At 45.3% G+C, this 24,628-nt stretch overlaps 1 protein-coding gene across 1 annotated transcript in view; it reads right to left on the bottom strand.

Moving 5' to 3' along the window:
* Positions 1–24,628, bottom strand: part of CACNA2D3 (calcium voltage-gated channel auxiliary subunit alpha2delta 3) — a 959,782-nt gene that overhangs the window by 398,263 nt on the left and 536,891 nt on the right. The window contains exon 13 of the mRNA XM_040407724.1: positions 20,149–20,282. Coding sequence (XP_040263658.1) covers positions 20,149–20,282 — 134 coding nt within the window. The remainder of the gene's footprint in view (positions 1–20,148; positions 20,283–24,628) is intronic.

Genomic DNA, 24,628 nt, shown 5'->3' with positions numbered 1-24,628 from the left:
CATCACATTCTCCAGAGATAATTTCCCCATCAATTTAAACTATTTCCAGAACTGTATTGTTTAGTTTTCATTTGAAATAAATCTTAATTGGAATTGTTGCATTAGATGTCAGGCTTTATAGCCCTTCCAAGAACTATTAGCTGTACTGAGACGTTACTTGTAGCTCCTGGACCACAATGCAAAGTCTGTAACATAATACCTACCATATGCTGCGTATAATACTGGTGTCTTCTTATGTGACAGAGTGGTCATTGAGCCAGATCAAGTTTATTGCTTAAAAAATATAGAAACTGCTATTAAATACCCAATGTTCCTATCTAATGTTTATTTTATTGTTAAACGGATTCTCCTAGAATTACGAAAATGAAAATACTTAAATATCACTTTATTATAAATATATTTCCAAATATCTTTCATTAGTTACAATTAGAGATGAGTGAATCGAAGTTGACGAAGTGGAATTCAATCCGATTCGCACCGAATTTGAATTTCCTCAAGCTTCGTGGTAACGAATCATGTTTTTTCCTAAAATAGCTGCTGCATGTGTTAGAAAATGGAGCAAGGAACTCTGGGAATGAGGGATCACCCACAATACCATGTATGCAGCCGATCAGCAGACAGCCAGCCCTGTGATGTCAAAGCCCTATAAATAGCCACAACCATCTTGGATTTAGCCATTTTCCAGGGTACTTAGTGCAGGGAGAGACATCAGCAGGTGCTAGGGACAGTGATGGGAAAAACTTTAAAACTTTTATTTTGCTGTATAGAAGTTCAGGAAAAGGATGGGAGGAATCATTCCACAGTATTGAAGCAGAATAGGGTTCAGTAGGGGAGGTTACAGCCTGGGGAATAGGAACAATCCTATTACACCTTGCTGCACTGACTGGGGACCCAAATTGCCATTATATAGCTCTATAATGCCAGCAAACCGTTCTTGTTATTAGGGTGAAAGTGTTGTTTGATACAGCCATTAAAAGGGTTTATTACATGTATTAGTGTCAAAAATATATATATTTGCCGTTCAGCGGTGCAGTTATATGTTCTAAAGCCCTTTTTGCCGTATATTAGTGGCAAAAAATATATATATTTGCCGTTCAGCGGGGCAGTTATATGTTCTAAAGCCCTTTTTGGCATGCATTAGTGGCAAAAAAATATATATTATTTGCCATTCAGCGGTGCAGTTATATGTTCTAAAGCCCTTTTTGGCATGTATTAGTGGAAGAAAAAAGGGCTTATTAGCCATTGTGTGCTGAAGTGAGAAAATTACAGACTTTTTTTTGGGTGTTTTAATTTCCTTTTTATTAATTTATTTGATTTAACAGTATGTCAGACAGAAAAGTGGCAGGCCATGCACAGGGGAGTGGCAGAGGCCTAAATGTTTCTGGCGAAGGCACAGGTTGCAACAGAGTAAGGGGGTGGGCAGCAGGAGTCGCAGCGAGAGGCCTGAGCTCCCGGTGTTATCTAGCGATCATGTCTTGACCAGCAACCCAGCGGTTCTTGAATGGTTGACTCGGTCATCCACTTCATCCCAAGTAACATCAGACACTCCCAGCCAAGAGTCGGTGGGCTTGTCAGACACAACCCTTAGTTGGCATGGCCCGGGAGCAGGCCTTGTGCCCTCACCTGTCATCAATCTGCCTCTGTCCTTTTCTGTTCCCTGAGCCAGAGAAGGATTTTATGCTGTGGATTCACCTTCACTATACAGCGAGGATGAGCTATTAGAGGATAGTCAGCAGCTACTGGCCAGCCAAGATGTGGAGGAGACATCTGCTGCTTCCTCCGGTAGACGGGCAAGTAGTGATGAGGAGAGTGGCGTAGGAGCTGGTGTTGCGAGCGGTCAGGCTCCTGACCAAGAGACTGTTGAGGAGGACATCAATGACATGCAGACAGTACTCGATGATGATGATGTAGCTGATCGCACTTGGGATCCGGGTGAATTAGGGGCTTCATCATCATTGGGAGAAGAGGGTGGCAGCTTGCACGTGAGGCAGAGGCATAGCCAGCAAGTCGCTAGCATGGCCGGGAGTCAGCAGGGTGGCAGCAGTGGGAGATCGGGAGCCAAACTTGGCCGGAGTAGACCACCCACTTTGCAGGAGCCTACCTGCCCGGAAAGTAGTGGTGCAGGGGTTCACAGAAGCAGCGGCAGTAGCAGTCAGTCAGTGCGGAATGTTGGGGGTAAAATCACCTACTCTGCGGTGTGGCAGTATTTTGTTAAGACGCCGGAGGAGGTGTACATGGCCATTTGTAGAATCTGTGGGCAGAAGGTAAAGTGTGGCGAGAGTGCCAATGTTGGCACCACAGCCCTGCGTCAACATATGCAGCGTCACCATAAAGTGGCCTAGGAGAACTGTGGCTCCGATGTGGTGGTCCAGCCTGCCGCAGCAACCGCTGCATCACCCAGTGGCACGCTCCCAATTTCAGGCAGTCAAGGCTCCACCACCTCAGCCGAAGGGAGCTGTCTGTCCTTCCCATCATCTGCTGGTCCTGATGCTTCTGCTGCTCCTCCTCGTCAGTCATTCTGTCAGCAATCGATCACCGAAGCGATTGCCAAGAAACAAGAGTATGCGTGCACTCATCCAACAGAGCAGAAGCTGAATGTGCTCCTGGCCAAGTTGCTGGTGCTGCAGTCCCTCCCTTTCAAACATTTTTGGCTCTATACACCACCACAATGGATTTGAAATGAAACAAACAAGATGTGCTTTAACTGCAGACTGTCAGCTTTAATTTGAGGGTATTTACATCAGGTGAACGGTGTACGAATTACAACAGTTTGCATATGTGCCTCCTACTTGTTAAGGGACCAAAAGTAATGGGACATAATAATAATCATAAATCAAACTTTCACTTTTTAATACTTGGTTGCAAATCCTTTGCAGTCAATTACAGCCTGAAATCTGGAACGCATAGACCAGTGCTTGAAGTGGGCCGGAACGCGGCGGTACTCAGTACCGCCACTTCCAAAAATTGCCCTGGAGAGTACCAGCACCTCTCCGTGCGCCCAGTACGTGGGTTTCCGGTACCGGAGCGCAGCGGAGAGCTGGCAGTATCTCCTCCCTAATGTCGTTGGCTGGGCAGCTAGTGGAGGGGGGCGGGTCGTTGCAGAGTACGGCTCAGGCTGGCGCAGGCAGGGAGTTGACCTCACGTTAGGTGACGTCAACTCCTTCCCGCGCGCCTGTGACTGAGGAGCGATCAGTGCGGCGACCAGTGACTGGTCCTCCTTGGAGTCAGGAGTCGGACGGTGCAGCAAAGAACATCGACTTTGCTTTGGAATCCAACTTCTGAAGAGTACTGGTGAGTGACAGGCACCCCCCCTCCCCCCTCCCCCCACACACATTAGTTCCTCTCTGTACCAGTACCCCCCCCCCCCCCTGGCAGGGGGGTACTGGTACAGAGAGGAATTAATGTGTGTGATGAGGGAGGGGGGGGGGGTCTGATGTGCAGGGGGGTACTGGTACAGAGAGGAACGAATGTGCGGTGGTGGGGGGGGGGGGGGTACTGGTACATAGAGGAACTAATATATATGTGTCTGATGGGTGGGTCTGATGTGTAGGGGGCCCCTGCACATCAGACCCCCCCATCACACACATATATATTAGTTCCTCTATGTACCAGGACCCCCCCCCCACCACCGCACATTCGTTCCTCTCTGTACCAGTACCCCCCTGCACATCAGACCCCCCCCCCCTCATCACACACATTAGTTCCTCTCTTTACCAGTACCCCCCCCCCCCCCACCACCACCACACATTAGTGCCTCTCTGTACCAGTACCCCTCTGCACATCAGACCCCACATCACACTTGGCCATTGCATAGCAATCCACTTCTTTCCCTTAAAAAACTCTTTGCTTGCTTTTGCAGTATACTTTGGGTCATTGTCTATCTGCACTGTGAAGTGCCGTCCAATGAGTTCTGAAGCATTTGGCTGAATATGAGCAGATAATATTGCCCAAAACACTTCAGAATTCATCCTGCTGCTTTTGTTAGCAGTCACATTATCAATAAATACAAAAGAACCAGTTCCATTGGCAGCCATACATGCCCACGCCAAGAGACTCCCACCACCATGCTTCACTGATGAGGTGGTATGCATAGGATCATGAGCAGTTCCTTTCCTTCTCCATACACTGCCCTTCCCATCACTCTGGTACAAGTTGATCTTGGTCTCTTCTGTCCATAGGATGTTGTTCCAGAACTGTGAAGGCTTTTTAGATGTCTTTGGCAAACTCTAATCTGGCCTTCCTGTTTTTAAGGCTCAGCAATAGTTTACATCTTGTGGTTAACCCTCTGTATTCACTCTGGTGAAGTCTTCTCTTGATTGTTGACTTTGACACATATACACCTACCTCCTGGAGAGTGTTCTTGATCTGGCCAACTGTTGTGAAGGGTGTTTTCTTCACCAGGGAAAGGATTCTTCGGTCATCCACCACAGTTGTTTTCCGTGGTCTTCCGGGTCTTTTGGTGTTGCTGAGCTCACCAGTGCGTTCCTTCTTTTTAAGAATGTTCCAAACAGTTGTTTTGGCCACGCCTAATGTTTTTGCTATCTCTCTGATGGGTTTGTTTTGTTTTTTCAGCCTAATGATGGCTTGCTTCACTGATAGTGACAGCTCTTTGGATCTCATCTTGAGAGTTGACAGCAACAGATTCCAAATGCAAATAGCACACTTGAAATGAACTCTGGACTTTTTATCTGCTCATTGTAATTGGGATAATTAAGGAATAGCACACACCTGGCCATGGAACAGCTGAGAAGCCAATCGTCCCATTAATTTTGGTCCCTTAACAACTGGGAGGCACATATGCAAACTGTTGTAATTCCTACACAGTTCACCTGATTTGGATGTAAATCCCCTTAAATTAAAGCTGACAGTCTGCAGTTAAAGTACATCTTGTTCGTTTCATTTCAAATCCATTGTGGTGGTGTATAGAGCCAAAAATGTTAGAATTGTGTCAATGTCCCAATATTTATGGACCTGACTGTATGTCACCTTGCCTCTCTATGGTCTGCTGATGCTGCTGCCACTTCCACACTATGTCACCTTGCCACTCTGTGGTCTCCTGATGCTGCTGCTACCTCAACACTATGTCACCTTACCATCCTGTGGCCTCCCCCTGATGCTGCTGCTGCCACCTCCACTCTTTCATTGAGCCACCCTTTGGCCTCTTTCTGATACTGCTGCCGCAACCTCCACACTCTGTCATTGTGCCACTCTTTGGCCTCCTGATGCTGCTGCTGCCATCTCCACACTGTCATTGTGCCACCCTGTGGCCTCCTCCTTATGCTGCTGCCACCACCTCCACACTGTGACATTGTGCCACTCTGTGGTCTCCTCATGCTACTGCTGCCACCTCCACACTGTCATTGTGCCACCCTGTGGCCTCCTCCTGATACTGCTGCTGCCGTCACCTCCATACTCTCATTGTGCCACTCTGTGGCCTCCTGATGCTGCTGCTGCCACCTCCATACTGTTATTGTGCCACCCTGTGGCCTCCTCCTCATTCTGCTGCCACCACCTCCATACTCTGTCATTGTGACACTCTGTTGTCTCCTCATGCTGCGGCTGCTGCTGCCACCTACACAGTCATTGTGCCACCCTGTGGCCTCCTCCTGATACTGCTGCTGCCGTCACCTCCATACTGTGTCATTGTGCCACTCTGTGGCCTCCTAATGCTGCTGCTGCCACCTCCACACTGTCATTGTGCCACTCTGTGTGTCCTCCTCCTGATACTGCTGCTGCTGCCGTCACCTCCACACTCCTTCCTGATGTTGCTGCCACCTCCATAGTCTGTCATTGTGCCACTCTGTGGCCTCCTGATGCTGCTGCTGCCTCCTCCACACAGTCATTGTGCCACCCTGTGGCCTCCTCCTGATACTGCTGCTGCCGTCACCTCCATACTGTGTCATTGTGCCACTCTGTGGCCTCCTGATGCTGCTGCTGCCACCTCCACACTGTCATTGTGCCACTCTGTGTCCTCCTCCTGATGCGGCTGATGCTGCCGTCACCTCCACACTCCTTCCTGATGTTGCTGCCACCTCCAGACTCTGTCATTGGGACAGTCTGTGGTCTCCTCATGCTGCTTCTTCCTCACAACTATGTAATAGGGCCATTCTGTTGACTTCTCATGCTGTTCCCACCCTCCCCACTTCATGACTGGGCCACTATTTTGCCTTTCGGCTTGGCTGACATCATCATTTATTTGACCCTTCCTCTGATCTGTCAGAAGGAATGAAGACGCACAACAGATCCTGTCTATGTAACAGCTGTAAGGCCTGCATGACATGGTCCCTATTTTGCATCAGAATTGGCTTATGATTTGGTAGCCAAAAGCAGGAGTGGGTACAAAACACAGAAGACATGCAAATATTCCATTCACTTGTCATCTCTGTTTTAGATCCACTCCTGTTTTTTTTGGCATTAACAATACTGATGGATTATTGAGCAAATGCTGACCGAGTGAAGGCGGATGCTCCACAGACAGGATGCATTGTTTGTGGGTTAGTGTTCTGACGGATCAGAGGAAGGGCAAATTAATCAGTGACGTCAACACAAACTTACTGCTGACACCCTCTCCACTCTGTCGGGGGTGCTCTACTTGTATAAGCGTGTAATAGAACAGGTTCTATAGACATTGATCTGGAATCAGCTGCCGACGGTGTAAAAGGAGTGTGCTTCTTCTTGACGCTAACATTGACCTGTAAGGTTGAGTTCATACTTGAGCTTTTTGGTCAGCTTTGGCCCCATAACTGCCCAAATAAGTGAGGTGTGCAGTGATTCTAAGAGCGACGCCTTTCATCTGCATGTCATACTGACTCACAGTATTGTTTCACTACCACAGCAGCACCACTCCCTATGGTGTTCTACACCACTATAAATCCAGCAAATAGCCTTTTTTGTAATGCGATTCACCACGAATAAATTCGTACGGAAACAAATTTTTTTCTAAAAATTCGGCGAACCGGCCGAATCGAATTTTTGAGAAATTCGCTCATCTCTAGTTATAATGGCTCATAACTAATGAAAAGTACTTGGGAATATATTTATAATAAAGTAATTTTTAAGTATTTTCAGTAATTTTATTTTCTTAATTCCCAGAGAGCCCCTTTAAGTAACATTAATTAGTTCTTGTTAAGAAATTATAGCAGCATACAAAGTGATCTTGGTTCCTTAGATGTTCAAATCTCAGACTTCAATCAGGTTTTTTGTGTAAATTTAATTAATGGAAATGCACTAGCGTACCACGGGTCTCTCTTGTAACTTGTGTTCCTAATTTCAAACATGTTTTCATGGTTTATTTTAATGTGCTCTTTTTGTATCTGTGCTGGGATTTCCCAATCATCGCTCCGTCCTATACTTCTATACCTGAAATGTTGCCTCTTTTAGGTAGAATTAGCATAGGGACATACTAAGACACTGTTAGTAGACTTGGCAGGCAATAGAGTAAACTTTGCCTTGTAATGGGACAACCTCTTGAAGGTAGGTAAGATAGATAGATAGATAGATAATCTGCTATTTAAATGTAAGCATAACATTCTACAAGAAGGGAAACTATAAGGACGTGGGCATGATCAGAAACCATCCAAGGCAAAAGATAAATAAAAAAATCTGTAGCGTGCAACAGATTTTTTTCTTGATAGATAGATAGATTATGACAAAAGCATAACTTGATGATTCTTTGCGCTAGTGCAAAAAATCATTAACATGGCAGGCTGCTACCTAGTGGCATTTATAATACTGGTATCCTCTTAGAGGGAAGAGGGCCTTTGGGCCCTGTATTAACTACTACTTCTACACCCCACATTGCTATGTAGATAGATAGATTTATGATTTGTTATTTGAATGTAAGCAGAACATCCTACAAGAAGGAAAAAAATATGAAGAATTTTAATTAAGTCTACCACAGCCAGTAATGGATTCCTCTTTGATGGCCTCATTTGATACATTGCTTCTTCTAATGGCAGTAATGTATCATCAAGAGTGATGAAAGAACCACAAAAAAACTCTTTCATTCTAAGATGTTCACTTCAAAATATGTAAAATTGCCATTTGGCAACAATGGAATAAAATTGCTACAGTTACAACAGGAATGAACCCTCTACAATATGTTGGAGACATTTAGCGAAGTGAGGACAGGATGAGTGATAGACTGAGCTGGAACAAAGACCTAACAAGCTATGTATTAAGAGAGATTTCCAAAACCAATTTGGGATAAAAGACATTAAAGTAGTAAACAGATGAGTTCTGCGGTGGGTGGTGGGAGCGCCTCATCAATGCTTTGCACTTTGTATGTTTTTCGGTAGATAAGTGCTAAGTTGACCAAAGAGTTCATTATTAAGCTGCAGCTATAGAGCAGTAGGGTAGGGGTCCTTTTAGATTTCTGTCCATTAACAGTGATACAGCATGTTGATGAGTGTTCGTAATGTGCCTTTTCTGTGCAGCAATCATTGTGAATATGCAGCCAAAAAACGTCACTGTAATGCCGTAGCCATGTTGGTTACTGACATTACAGTGATTGGCTGGCCGGAACGCGTCATCGGGTGCTATAAAGCACCCGATGACACGTGGTTAAGCTCAGTGTTAGTCAGGGAGAACTGTGCTGTAGTAGGGACAGATAGTGTAGGGAATTTAATTAAATTTTTTTGTTAGGCAGGGTTGGTGTTAGAGACCCAAAAGTCCTTTTAAGGACTATTGTTGTGCCTGGCAGCAATATATATTTTTAGCGCAACCAGCGCTAAATTGCAGGCGATCAGAGATCCAAAAGTCCTTTTAAGGGCTATTATTGTATCTGGCATCAATATATATTATTAGTAGTGTTGATCGAGCACCGTTGTATAATGGAAGTCAATGGGAGAACCCGAGCATTAAACCAGGTACCCCCTGCACTGAAGAGGGGAGGGTGCCTGGTTCATAGGAAAATGTCAGAAATTCATGTAAACACCACTGAAATGGTTCGGGAACAGCATGGGGAGGATGTCTGAAAGCATCTTGGACCCCCAGGTCGCTGCTGGGAATGATGTTGTCCGATTAGTTCGCCACTTTTACAGACTGACAATAATACGCACAAAACCGAAGATGAAATCGATTTTAGAGGAAAAATTGTCAGGAAACATTCTTTCCTGTATATTTACTTGTATATAAAGTGCAAGTTCAGCCCAAAATTTTGTTGATTTTCGGAATTGGGACCATGATTAAGAGGGACGGCCGGTGGCATCCGTATTGCACCACTAGAGGTGAAATTTGTGGACCGGTGCAAGACGAACCACAGTGAAAGCATTTTCCAAGAATGTTTTCATTAATCAACAATGAAAGTCGGAGGTTCGAAGACGATCCGACAGGCCATCTGGCAGCGTTATTCCCATGACCTGCCGAGCAGCTTCCGGGAAACCAAAGTCTTTGGGTTCTGGGGGGAGTATGGTTGCAAAGCTGAAACTTAAACTAAGTGATAGAAGGGCACCACCAGGAGTGGAGCCTGCGGCTTAATTTGACTCAACACGGCAAACCTCACCCGGCCCGGACACGGAAAGGAATGACAGATTGATAGCTCTTTCTCGATTCTGTGGGTGGTAGTGCATGGCCATTCTGAGTTGGTGGAGCGATTTGTCTGGTTAATTTCGATAACCAACGAGACTCCTCTGTGCTAATTAGTTACGTGACCCCCGGCGGTGAGGATTGTGTTGACCAGATTCTTATGGGAGAGTGCCTACTGCTTAGCTGACCATCAAAAAAATTATGGTTGAGGGCCTGCAGGTGAGCTGACCATCGCAAACATTATGGGTAAGGGTCTGCTGCCGCTTTGTTGACTCTAGATCACTTCTGCCTGATCGCACATCCCCGTGACGTCAATGATCCATTTGGTTGTCTACCCTATCAACTTTCAATGTTCTCATATGCACCTAACATGGTGACCACGGGTAACAGGGAATCAGTATTCGATTCCGGAGTGGGAGCCTGAGAAACGGCTACCACATCCAAGGAAAGCAAGCGGGGGGTGTGCAAATTACCCACTCCCGACTGTCAGAAGAGGACACCGTCTATTGAAAAATTTAAATTTATGTCACAGAAATTTTTTAGAAACGCACACGTTACACAGCAGATGTGTGCCTGGTAAGGTCACTGTCAGAAGAAGACAACGTCTATTAAAAAATTTCATTTTATGTCACAGACAAATTTTAAAGCGCACATATTACACAGCAGATGTGGGCCTGGTAAGGTCACTGTCAGAAGCGGACACCGTCTAGTGATGTGCACACTTTAAGCAGGAGATGTAACTCAAATAATTTAACTGTCCGCAGCGGACACCGTCTACGGAAAAAGTGTACTGGATGTCACTGATATTTTAGGGATGTGCACACTTTAAACACGAGATGTGGCGCGGATAATTTAACTGTCCGCAGCGGACACCGTTTACAGAAAAAGTGCACTGGATGTCACTGATATTTTAGGGATGTGCACACTTTAAACACGAGATGTGGCGCGGATAATTTAACTGTCCGCAGCGGACACCGTCTACAGAAAAAGTGCACTGGATGTCACTGATATTTTAGGGATGCGCACACTTTAAACACGAGATGTGGCGCGGATAATTTAACTGTCCGCAGCGGACTCCGTCTAGGGAAAAAATGCACTGGATGTCACTGATATTTTAGGGATGCGCACAATTTACACAGGAGATGTGGCACGAATAATTTAACTGTCCGCAGGGTCCTATTACACGGTATTTTGCGCAGGACGCCCTAAAAATATATATTGCTGCTGTCACACACAATAGTTCTTACAAGGACTTTTGGGTCTCTTACACGTTTTTGTACAGAAATAATATTCAATTACACACCCTACACTGTCTGTACCTTCCTATGCTCAGCTCTCCCTGACTTCGAATGAGCCGAAGACGCGTCATCGGGTACTATATAGCACCCAATCAAGCGTTCCGGCTAACCAATCACTGTAATGCCAGTACCCAACATGGCTACGGCATTACAGTGAGTGGCAGTACTCACCTGGACGTTTATTGTCTTCTTAGCAGCCGCAATACATGTGGGGAGGAGACTCGAGCATTGCGCTCGAGCACATGCGGTACTCGGCCGAGTACCGCCATGTGCTGAGCATAGCGATGCTCGAGCCGAACCGGTATTCGGCCATGCATGCTCGATCAAAACGAATTATTAGCATAACCTGCGCTAAATTGCGTGCATTTGTTAGAGACCCAAAAATCCTTTTTAGGACTATTGTTGTATCTGGCAGCAATATATATTTTTAGCGCAACCTGCGCTAAATAGCTTGCAATTGTTTGGCCGCTGCAGACAGCGACATTATCTGCGCTATATCTCCTGTGTAACGTGTGCGCATACTAAAAATATCTGTGACATCAAGTGTATTTTTTCCGTAGACGGTGTCCGCTGCGGACAGCGACATTATCTGCGCTACATCTCCTGTATAACGTTTGCGCATCCTAAAAATATCTGTGACATCCAGTGTAGTTTTTCTGTAGACGCTGCGGACAGTGACATTATCTGTGCTACATCTCCTGTATAACATTTGCGCATCCTAAAAATATCTGGGACATTCAGTGTACTTTTTCACAGTTCCATCACCTGTGCTACATCTCTTATATAACGTTTGTGCATCCCAAATAGCTGTGACATTCCCTGTAATTTTTTATTAGCCGCTGGTGACAGCAGCGACATTACCTGCGCTACATCTCCTGTATAACGTTTGCCCATCCTAAATATCAGTGATATTCCCTGTAATTTTTTATCACTGACCCAACCTGAGAAGGTGGCAAGCCGAGCGAGGACAGCAGTACATAGGGGGAGGGATCCGCAGCACCGCAACTGGAAGAGGCAGTGGGGTGGCAAAAGGGAGAAGGCGAGCCACAACAAACAGGCCTGCAACTGTTCCCCAGAGCACCCCCTTGCAGGTGTTTCACAGTCTGGCGTTTTTTGAGGAAAGTGCGGACAATAAAAGAATTGTCATTTGCAACCTGTGCCGTACCAAAATGAGCAGGGGCGTGAACACTAGCAACCTCACCAACACCAGCATGATCCGCCACATGCCATCAAAGCACCCTAATAGGTGGGCCGAACGCCTGGGTCCACAATCAGTGTCTGCAGGTCACACCACTGCCTCCTCTTCCTCTGTGATACGTGCTGGCTAATCCCCTGTCCAAAACGCCGGCCCAGATGCCTCCTGTCCTGCACCTGGACCTTCGCAAGCACCATCAGCAAGCATATCCACTTTTGTGTCCCAGTGCAGCATACAGATGTCTATACCCCAGGCCTTAGAACGAAATTGCATATACCCAGCCACCCGCCACAGGCCATAGCACTAAATGCGCACCTTTCCAAATTGCTGGTCCTGGAAATGTTGCCATTTAGGCTTGTATACACTGAGGCTTTCCGCAGCCTGATGGCGGCAGCAGTCCCTCGTTACTCAGTCCCCAGCCGCCACAATTTTTACCAGTGTGCCATCCCTGCCTTACACCAGTATGTGTCCCATAACATCAGCCGTGCCCTGACCAACGCAGTTATTGGGAAGGTCCACTTAAGGACTGACACATGGACATGTGCTTGTGGCCAGGGACGCTACATTTTCCTGACGGCACACTGGGTGAATGTTGTGGAGGCCGGGAGTGAGTCATACCCTGGGATGGCACAGGTGCTACCGATGCCAAGGAATGCGGGCCCTACTTCCACCAGGATTTCCGCCACCACCTACATTAGTGGCTGCAACCCCCTCTTCTCCTCCTCCAGCTCCTCCTCCACTTCCACCTCTGAATTGTCATCTTGCAGTACCAGTCAGCCATCAGTCAGTAGCTGGAAGCAGTGTAGCACTGCAGTGCAGAAGGGGCAACAGGCCGTGCTGAAACTAATATGTTTAGGTGACAAACAGCAAACCGCCGCAGAGCTGTGACAGGGTATAAGGGACAAGACTGAGCTGTGGCTCTCGCCACTCAACCTAGAATCAGGCATAATTATGTCTGATAATGGGCGAAACCTTGTGGCGGCTTTGGAGATCGGCACGCTCGCACACATACCATGCCTAGCCCACGTGCTCAGCTTAGTGGTTCAGCAGTTTCTCAAAACCTACCCCAATTTGCCTGAGCTACTGGTGAAGGTGCACCGCGTGTGTGCCCATTTCAGAAAGTCATCTACAGCTGCCGCTGATCTGGCAACGCTGCAGCAGCGCTTGCAATTGCCAGCTCACCGACTGCTGTGCGACATGAGCACATGCTGAAACTCCACATTCCACATGTTGGCCAGGTTTTGTGAGCAGTAGAGGGCAGTAGTGGAATACCAGCTGCAACATGGTCGTCGCCTTTCCAGTCAGCTTCTGCTCTTCACAAGCGACGAGTGGGCATGTATGTCTGACCTCTGTGAGATTTTACGCAACTTTGAGGAATCAACACAGATGGTGAGCGGCGATGCCCCTATTATCAGTGTAACCATCCCACTTCTGTGTCTACTGAAACTCTCGCTGCTCACAATGAAGGCGGATGCTTTACATGTGGAAGAGGTGGAAATAGGGGAAGACAGTATACAGGGTGATAGCCAGATCACCCTCCGTTCGTCTTCTCAGAGTGAATTGGATGATGATGAGTAGGAGGAAGAGAGGCAGGAGACGGTTGCCTCCGGTACAGAGGGTAGTACCCACAGCAGTTTTATTCCATCTGTTCAGCGTGGATGGGCCGAAGAGGAGGAAGAGGATGAGGATATTGAGAGTCATCCTCCTGATGAGGACAGCAAAGTCTTGTCTGTGAGGACTCTGGCACACATGGCTGACTTTATGTTATGCTGCCTTTCCCGTGACAATCGCATTACATGCATTCTGGCCAACACTAATTACTGGTTGTTCACCCTTCTCGACCCCCGCTACAAAGAGAACTTTTCATCTCTCATTCCTGTGGTGGAGAGGACTAGCCAAATGGTGCGATACAAGAAGGTCCTTGTGGAAAAATTGCTCCAAAAATTTCCAGCTGACAACGCTGGCAGCAGAGTACGTAGTTCCTTGGGAAACCGAGGAGGGGAGACAAGGGGAACACACAGCAGTTCCAACAGAGGCAGGGGAACACTCTCCAAGGCCTGGGACACATTCATGACACCCTGCCAGCAACCTCACCCTGATGCGCGGCCTAGTATCACAAGGAGAGAAAAGTTTTGGAAGATGGTGGTGTACGTAGCAGACCGCGTCAGCGTCCTCAATGATCCCTCTGTGCCTTACAACTATTAGGTGTCCAAGCTGGACACGTGGCACGAACTGGCGCTCTACGCCTTGGAGGTGCTGTCCTGCCCTGCCACCAGAGTTTTGTCAGAGCAGGTATTTAGTGCTGCTGGGGGCATAATAACAGATAAGCGCATCCTACTGTCAACTGAAAATCCTGACAGGTTGACTCTTATCAAAATAAACAAGGCCTGGATTGCCCCTGACTTCTCTACTCCACCATAAAGGCACTTTAAATGTGGCTTTTATGATGTATTGAATACACTGTATTCCCATGCACCCCTTCCACCACAAAAAAGAGCATATGGTTCAATCTTCCTTTTCTCGTCCTCCTCCTCCATCATATCAACATGCTTATTAGGCTGCCCTTGCTCCTAATGTTTTAGAGGGTCAGCTAAGCAGCAGGCCCTCAACCATAATTTTTTCGATGGTCAGATCAGCAGCAGACCCTCACCGCTAATGTTTTAGATGGTCAGCTCAGCAGCAGGCCCTCGCCCATAATTTTTTCCATGATCAGATCAGCAGCAGGCCCTCGCCACTAATGTTTTAGATGATCAGCTCAGCAGCAGGCCCTCACCCATAATGTTTTAGATGGTCAGATCAGCAGCAGGCACTAGCCCACAATGTTTTAGATGGTCAGCTCAGCAGCAGGCACTCGCCCCTAATGTTTTAGAGGGTCAGCTCAGCAGCAGGCCCTCAACCATAATTTTTTCGATGGTCAGCTCAGCAGCAGGCCCTCAACCAAAAAATTTTCGATGGTCAGCTCAGCAGCAGGCCCTCAACCATAATTTTTTTGATGGTCGGATCATCAGCAGGCATTCACCCTTAATGTTTTCCATGGTCAGATCAGCAGCAGGCCCTTACCCCTATTGTTTTAGATGGTCATCTCAGCAGCAGGCCCTCGCCCTACAATGTTTTAGATGGTTAGCTTGGCATCAGACCCTAGCCCCTAATGTTTTAGAGGATCAGCTCAGCAGCAGGCCCTTAACCATATTTTTTTCGATGGTCAGTTCATCAGCAGGCCCTCAACCATAATTTTTTTGATGGTCAGTTCAGCAGCAGGCCCTCGTCCATAATTTTTCCTTGGTCAGATCAGCAGTAGGCTTTCGCCCCTAATGTTTTAGAGAGTCAGCTCACCAGCAGACCCTCAACCATAATTTTTTCGATGGTCAGCTCAGCAGCAGACCCTCACCCCTAATGTTTTAGATGGTCAGCTCAGCAGCAGACCCTCACCCCTAATGTTTTAGATGGTCAGATCAGCAGCAGGCCCTCGCCCCTAATGTTTTAGATGGTCAGCTCAGCAGCAGACCCTCACCCCGAATGTTTTAGATGGTCAGATCAGCAGCAGGCCCGAGCCCCTAATGTTTTAGAGGGTAATCAGCAGGCCCTTGCTCCTAATGTTTTTGAGGGTCACCAGCAGGCCAGCAATCATAATTTTTCAAGGGTGTGTATGATGCCCTCCTTTATGTGTAATAAAGGATGTATCGGAGTGCCAGTTCCTTGTAATTTTTGGCAGGCCTTTCACTTAGTGCATAGACTTTATGAGTGTAGGAGTCCCACTACCTGAACAATTGTACCACAATGTGAATGAGGCCCTCCTTTATGTGATATACAGGTTGTATCGGAGTGCCTCTTCCTTGTAATTTTTGGCAGCACTTGCACTTTATATACAAGTAAATATACAGGAAAGAATGTTTCCTAACAATTTTTCCTCTAAAATCGATTTTATCTTCAGTTTTGTGCATATTATTGTCAGTCGGTAAAATTAGCAACAACCTGGGAGTCCAAGATGCATCCAGACATCCTCCCCATGCTGTTCCAGAAACATTTCAGTGATGTTTCCATTAATTTCTGACCTTTTCATGTGAACCACCCTCCCCTCTTCAGAGCAGCGGGTGCCTGGTTTAATGCTCGGGTTCTCCCATTGACTTCCATTGTGCTCGGGTGCTCAGTAGGGCACCCGAGGTGTTCTACTCGAGCACCCAAGCACTCGATCAACACTACTTCTTACAATGTGCCAATTTTAATTCTAATGTCTCTGCAATTCTAAACTGAGTCACCACAGAAAATATCTTGGTGATATGGCTTCAGTCACAATATGGTACACATTTTCTTCTCTTGGAATTTGTTTAATTCCTCCTTATGAAATTGCAGGTATATGGAGATACAGCAGGATCCTATAGACTTGTAAGGGTGCCATATTATGCCTTGTTACAACTTGTACAGAGCCATTATATGGCCATGTAAACTTAGTCCATCATCTTACAGTTTGATTGCTGATCATTGTAGTTTAACCACTTGTAGATCGCCGAGCATCTATTAATGGTCTGAGGACCAGCATAATGTCAGATAGAGATGGTTTCATCCAGACCATATAAGGATTGCTATGGGGCTGCTATGGTAACATCAATAAGACAAAAAAGTAATTATACAATTAAAATAACAAAGTAATAGCAAAATAGTAAAATTACTAAAGAAAAACAGCATGGTGGCTCATTGGTTAGCACTGGTTTCTTGCAGCACTGGGGTTCTAATCTGACACGGACATCAGATGAGGAGTGGAGTTTGTATCTACGTGTTTGCGTGGGTTTTCTCAGGGTACTCTGGTTTCCTCCCACACTCCAAAGACATGGGGTGCATTCACATGACCGTATTTATTTGTCCACATCTGTTCCACAATTTTGCAGAATGGATGCAGACCCATGCCTTTCAATGGGGCCACAAAAGAAGTGGACAGCACACCGTGTACTGTCCACATCCGTGCTTCTGTTCCACGGCACCCACAAAAAAAGATAGAGCATGTCCTATTCCTGTCTTTAATTGCAGACAAGAATAGGCAATTCTATCATAGGGTTGTCTGTTCCATTCGGCAAAATATGGAACGCACAAGGCCGGTATCCGTGTTTTGCGAATCCACAATTTGAGAACCGCAAAACTCATAGTCGTGTGAATGCACCCATACTGATAGGGAACTTAAATTGTGAGCTTCACTGGGGACATGCGTGATGAAAATGTCTGTAAAGTGCTGCGGAATATGTCAGTGCTATATAGCGTAAATGAGTAAAATAAATAAAAACAAGTACCATGTACAACCAGAGTGTCACAGTGCGGTTTACTGTGACAGTTGTGTCCGTGTAGGCTGGCTGCATGCCCTCTTGCGTACTGGCTGCAGGCTGCCTCCTGTGCAGGCTGGTTGCTTGGGGCTGCGTGCTGGCTGCAGTGTCTTCTGTGAACTGCTGCCTGTGAATGTGTATACTTCTCGTGTCTGCTTCTCTGTGCAGTTCTTATCACTGTTACTGTGCAGGCTGGCTGCAGGTTCCCTCATGTACTGGCTGTAGGCTGACACCTGTGTATGCTGGTTACGTGGGACTGCATGCTGACTGCGGTGTAGTGTGTGAACTGTGTCCTGTGTTTGTGTTACATGTGTTGTTCATCCTATGGTGTACTGGCTACGGTGGTCTCCGTGTATGCTGGTTGCCAGGGGCCAGGGGCAACGTCCTGTACTGAAACCTGCGTGTTCTGTGGTTCTGGTACTCCTGTTCTGATGGGGTTAACTTCCTCTATTCTGTGCCTGGTTGTGGCTTATCAGGTGCCCTTATTATCCAGTTATTTCAACCTGTTAGCTGCGGGGCTTGAGGTCAGTCTCTTGTGTCTTGCTGCGTGTAGCACCCTGCTGCTCACCCAGGAGGTCAGTCTATCTTTTGTCCTGTGTCTTGCTAGGTGTAGCCCCTTGCTGCTGACCCAGGGGGTTTTACATATACCCTTCTGTGTAGTGTCGCCTGGTTTTGCACTGGTGTTTGCTGTTGTTACCTCTTCTATGATGTTGTTATTGCCTTGTCTGTTCTCCTGCGCCTGTTCTGTGATGATGTTATTGATGTTTATGTTATCCTGGTCTGTTCTTTGTTTCGCCTAGCAGTGCGCAACTGCATCTGATAGCCTGGCAGTCCTTAACTGCTTCTGATGTATTCTGCCCCATGTCCTGTCTGGCAGTGCCTACTGCTTCTGATCCTTGTCTGTTCTTGTCTGCCTGTAGTTTCTTTATGTTCTGTCCCTTTCCTGTGTTTGTCCTGCCTTCATGAGAGGGTCACTGGCTTCCCCGAAGGGGGAATCTCTATTCTTTATGTATCTCTTGTCTGTGCATCTCTAGTCTGTGTGCAGCTCTTCCTGAGACCGCCATGTTTCCATTCTGATTGGGGTCCAGGCATCTGCTTCTGTGCTGGTTCCCGTTCGCCTGGTTGTCTGTTCCATGTCCTGTGTTTGTATGGGTTCCAGTTCTGTTGTCCGTTTCGCTGGTGCTTGTACCAGCCTTGTTCTCTGCAGGTAGGGGCCAAGTGTACCAGGGACCTTCCTGGAGGTGCGACCAGCCCCACCACCAGGGGCTCTGTGAAGAATGGGGCTCACTGGCTCTCCGCTCTCTGGGTTTTGCCTCTGGTCTGCCGGTGCACTTGGTTCTGTGGTAGTGCTAACACTATTGCCTACCTGCTTACTGTCATGTCCATTTATTACACTTGTAACAAACTTCTCTGTGGGTCCTAGTTCTGTTTTTTTCCGTGACCTGTTTGCATGAAGTCCTGGAGGTCTGCCTTGGGCCTCCGGCACGCGACACAGAGCAACACACAGTGTTGGCTAAGGGCCGAAGACACAAAACTAAAGGTGCCAAATCAAAATAATTGTTTTGGATAAACGGAACCTTTATTTAGTACAATTGGTGACAAATTAAAAATAACTGGAATAAGAAAATTTTTCTAAAATTCGTTTTTTATTAAATATTGTATATCATGTATTTAGAGAGACTAACACAAAAAGTCAACCATCTTCTACAAATCACTCCTTTATAAGAAAAACAACAGAAACACCATTGAGGCAGCCCTTGATGACATCATTACGTCTATGATTTCATAAGAACCCCAATTATGACAATCTGCTTGTGACATCAGCACACCCATGACATCATGCAACTAAAGCCTCGACTGTATTTTATATCCATATCTAATCAGCATTTTTTGCGGATTGCACACGGTCCCTTTCATTTCTATGGAACCACACATGGATGTCATCCGTGTATCCGTTTCACAAAAAGATAGAACATGTTTTATTCTTGGCCAAAAAATATGGACCACGGATTCACTGAAGGCAATGGGTTCGCAAAAAATGGACGGCACTCGGATAGCATCCCTATTTTGCAAATCCAAGTTTGGGGGCTAAGGCGACTTTCTTTGCGTGACAGATGCATCCATAGAAATGCATGGAATATCAAGATTTCAGAGACAATGACAGTAGTACTTCCATTTACTAGAGATGGAGATGTGTGTGAATTCTCATAGCTTTCCAGTACAGAAATAAGGGCATGTGCACACAAAGTTTACTTGTCAGTTTTCAGTGCACAATTTTTTTTTTCCTATACAGTAAATTATAGTGAGGTAGTAAAAAAAAAAAAATTTTGTAGATTTTAGATGATAAGGCATAAATTAAAATCTTGAAATCGAATCAATATGGCCTTCAGCCTGTCTATGAACACAGGACACCAGCAATTTCAATGTTATAAACACATTAACAACTTTAGATTATTAAAAAAATACCTTGCATCAATGTAAGAACTGGAATTAAATCTGGAATAAAATGACTTGAACTCAAAGCAGATGTTCCTTCATGTTCATGTATACTTCCCAACCATACAGTATTAAGATGTCTTTACTCCCTTGTTTTGCAGAGAAAATATATATCCTAATCTTATATATGCTTATTACTAAGTTATAATGCTAAATAAACAAATAATTTAATGTAATATAAATAAATAAATAAAAATGTGGTAGTTTCCTAATGGTTTTGAGACCATCATCAATGATATGTAACTACTGGATGGCAATAATGCTGAATGTGTAACAAGTCAACGCTCTTCATATGACCCTTATAGAACATACTGCTCATACTTACCGTGCTATCTACATAAGCTTCTGTCCACACGACGTCATGCTCCTGGTCAATAACTTTTGGTCTACTCAAGACATGTAGATATGCCATGACATTCTCTTGTACATCAGCTAGCGTGGATATTTGAGTAAAAAAGCCTGCAGGTAAAACATAAACTATGAATAAAATCAGAATATAGAATGTCATTAGAAGTTCTTGTATCATTATTAGACATGAGTGAATCAATTCTTATATTGAGAAAATTTGACCAGAATTTTTCAAAAAGTTCAATACAAGTTTGGTGATTTGATTCTGGAGGATTGAGAGAGAGAAATTGGGGCAAATTAGACCCGAATCGAATTTAAAGAAAATCGCTAATCTCTAGTCATAAATCATAAACTAATATACTGACAATTTATAGGGGTCACCAGGATTAGGGAATTCTGAGTTAACAGAACAATGTTCAGAAGTCCCCTCTAATAGTCATAAAAGAGAGCATCTCTCGACCTGGTTACCATAAAAATTGGTGCATTATAGAGACGGCACAGTGCAATGCTTCATTTTCCCTGTGGTGGGAAATTGAACAATTACTGATACAGTAAGTTCACTAACAGACAACAGCTGATTACTGGATGCCTCAGTAGTAGAGCAACATGTGATCCAACTTCAGGGACCTGCTTCTAGTAAAATGAAATTTTTAAGGGGGTTTGAGGGATACCTCTACCTCTATATCTACTTAGTAGCAGTGGTGCAGAGTACTGTAGATTTGTTCTGTTTAGGTCAATGGGATGAAGCTGTAGTGTCCTGCAAGTAGATTGTGTACAGGTACAGTAGACCGTTCCATGTAAACCACGAAGAGGCCACAGCATTCGCACAAGTCACAACTCCTGATCAGCACCTGGGATGCTGACAGTTGCACCTCCATGATCTGATATTGATGGCCATTGATATCTTGATTCCAGAAAACCCCTGAAAGATTTTTTTATAGGCTATTTTATGTTGTCCAGATTCAGAGGCCTTTCAGAGAGTCAGTGGCTTCAGCAGTGACATGACCCCCCTCAAACCTTATGGTTAATAGCAGGGACTGGAGTGCAACAGTGGCTGCAGAGGTCCAAAGGAACTGGAATCTAGTGATGGGGAGCAGGTCTGACAATGTGAGGGATCAAGCCAAAAAGGCCATTAAACATGGAACACCCTTTAACAGAATTTTATAGTTTAAATGGTTAATGGGAGTCCTGTTGCTGGAAAGTGATGTGATCATAAAACACCTGCATAGTTGCCTATTTTCGAATTGGACACCCTCTCTACCAGTGACTTTATCGATTTATCATCTAAGAAGGGGCTGTCGAAGGCTGGCTTCAAGCCACCATTTGGAACCTCTGCCAGCATTTCCTTCAGATTTGACGGGAAGAATAGCATAGTAGGCAGCACAATTTATCATATCCAAATGACAGATACCCAACAGAACTCCGTCAGTCTCCACTATAAGTCAATGGTATCACCATGTAACTGATCCAGCAATGTTGTCATGGCTTTTATAATAACGGACACCATGATGGAAGTGTGAACAGAGCCTAAGGCAGACAACCAGTTAAAATCTAAGATGCCAGCTTCATATTTGACTTTTGATAGAGCTGTGCAATGAATATAGAGAATAGCTCTACAGTTCAAAGCAATTATGGCAAATGCAGCTGATTATATTTGGTGTGTCATGTGCTCTGCGCGAGGGAGCCATGTTCAATTAATCTAATAAAAATTGCCTAATCCTGTCATTTAATTTTTTTTTAAAGTCTACTTGTGTACAGCACATCAGGAAAATGGAATATCAAATTCACAAGCGTCTCTGCTGGGATTTCTGAAGCTTGATTGTTCTAATGTATTTAAAATGGGTTGTCGCCATGCGTCATTAAACACCCTCTCCCACCAGATATGTCCTACTTCTGAATCAAATGTAATGGAGGACGTGAGAAAGAAAGGACTTACAATTTTCACATTAGGAGCTTGAGCATTATAAATATATGCACGGAGGACACAGGCACCCCGATGAGCTATACCCGGCCGGTACAAGGACAGAGATGTCCACATATCACTGAGGTGGAAATTCTGCAAACCTCTGTGCTGTGCACTCAAGGAAGAAATGATCCTCGAGTAAAATTGATTTTAGGACCAGTGACCTCTTTAACTACTGTGTGTTCGGCCAGCCCACTCATGGATAAAAGCCTGAACTGCTGGGTCAAGTTAAAGATTGGATATGCTTTAATTTCTTGCTATTCCCTGAGCTACAGTACATGCTTCAGTTCACTATAGACAACAGGATGGAGGATACGACAAGCAGATGATGGATGTGAGACTTGGAGAACTACTGCACTGCAGGTACATGGAATGACACAAAGGACGCAAAGCTGGATGAATTGAAATCAAAAGCATGGGAAATGTATTTAACGTGAACCTGTCACCTGCAAAGAGTCGATGAAAGGGAAAAGATCACAAGCCCTTGCAACAATTGTCTTGAGTACAGTACAGACCAAAAGTTTGGACATACCTCATTCAAAGAGTTTTCTTTATTTTCATGACTATGAAGGCATCAAAACTATGAATTAACACATGTGGAATTATATACATAACAAACAAGTGTGAAACAACTGAAAGTATGTCATATTCAAGGTTCTTCAAAGTAGCCACCTTTTGCTTGGATTACTGCTTTGCACACTCTTGGCATTCTCTTGATGAGCTTCAAGAAGTAGTCCCCTGAAATGGTCTTCCAACAGTCTTGAAGGAGTTCCCAGAGATGCTTAGCACTTATTGGCCCTTTTGCCTTCACTCTGCAGTCCAGCTCACCCCAAACCATCTCGATTGGGTTCAGGTCCGGTGACTGTGGAGGCCAGGTAATCTGGCACAGCACCCCATCACTCTCCTTCATAGTCAAATAGCCCTTACTTTCAAAGTTTTCCCAATTTTTCGGCTGACTGACTGACCTTAATTTCTTAAAGTAATGATGGCCACTCGTTTTTCTTTACTTAGCTGCTTTTTTCTTGCCATAATACAAATTCTAACAGTCTATTCAGTAGGACTATCAGCTGTGTATCCACCTGACTTCTCCTCAACGCAACTGATGGTCCCAACCTCATTTATAAGGCAAGAAATCCCACTTATTAAACCTGACAGGGCACACCTGTGAAGTGAAAACCATTTCAGGGGACTACCTCTTGAAGCTCATCAAGAGAATGCCAAGAGTGTGCAAAGCAGTAATCAAAGCAAAAGGTGGCTACTTTGAAGAACCTAGAATATGACATATTTTAAGTTTTTTCACAATTGTTTGTTATGTATATAATTCCACATGTGTTAATTCATAGTTTTGATGCCTTCAGTGTGAATCTACAATTTTCATAGTCATGAAAATAAAGAAAACTCTTTGAATGAGAAGGTGTGTCCAAACTTTTGGTCTGTACTGTATGTGGTAGGCTGTGCTTTTATGCAACCAAAAGTCACAAGAAGCCTTAGCCAACAATTTTAGAGATATTTGCTAATTTAGTAAAAAAGAATAAAATAAAATGGCACATGGACATAAGTATGACACTTAAAATTTAGCTCTGGGGGGGGGCTCTTATTTATCAAGACAATGTTTGAGAAGTTTCTACACCTTGATTGGAGTCTGCCTATGGTAAATTCAGTTGATTGGTCATGATTTGGAAAGATACACCCCTATAGAAGGTGTAACAGCTGGCAATGCATATCAGAGCAAAAAGCAATCCATGAGGAGGAAAGAACTGCCTGTAGAACTCAGAAACAGGATTGTGTGGAGGTACAACTCTGGAGAAGGGTACAAAAAAAGTCTCCATAATCTTTAAAGGGAATCTGTCACCAGTGAAATCCCTATCATACTCCATGCATAGACATGCAACTGAGGTTCGCCTGATTAAAATGCTGTTTTTCTTTTGTTGATCTGAGGCTGCATTCTCGAGTTAGGCTAGTTTCACACTTGCGGCAGGACGGATCCGATATGCTGTTTACCATGTCGGATCCGTCCTGTGGCTGTTCGCCGTGCCCCCGCTCCGTCCCCATTGACTATAATGGGGATGGGGGCGGAGCTCCGGCGCAGCACGGCGGTGCACGGAGAAAGCCGCCGGACTAAAAAACCTGACATGCAGTAATTTTAGTCCGGCGGCCTTAAGCTGTGCACCGCCGTGCTGCGCCGGAGCTCCGCCCCCATCCCCATTATAGTCAATGGGGACGGAGCGGCGGCCCGGGGGCACGGCGAAACAGCCGCAGGACGGATCCGACATGGTGAACAGCCTGTCGGATCCGTCCTGCCGCAAGTGTGAAAATACCCTAATAAGACTTTTTTGTAATATGCAAATTAGGCCTTTGGTACAATGTGGGCATCAGCATTGCTCTTGTTCCACCCAAGCTCCACTCATTTCTGTGGGCAGACCCTCCCTCACTTCTTTGATTGACATGGCCATCAGTGGCAAATTAGTGATGCCCTCAATGCTCCAAAGGCCTG

Source organism: Bufo bufo, chromosome 9 (assembly GCF_905171765.1).
Source record: "Bufo bufo chromosome 9, aBufBuf1.1, whole genome shotgun sequence".
Lineage (NCBI taxonomy): Eukaryota > Metazoa > Chordata > Amphibia > Anura > Bufonidae > Bufo > Bufo bufo.
The sequence above is the reverse complement of the archived record's forward strand: the minus strand, read 5'-3'. Positions and strand labels throughout refer to the sequence as shown.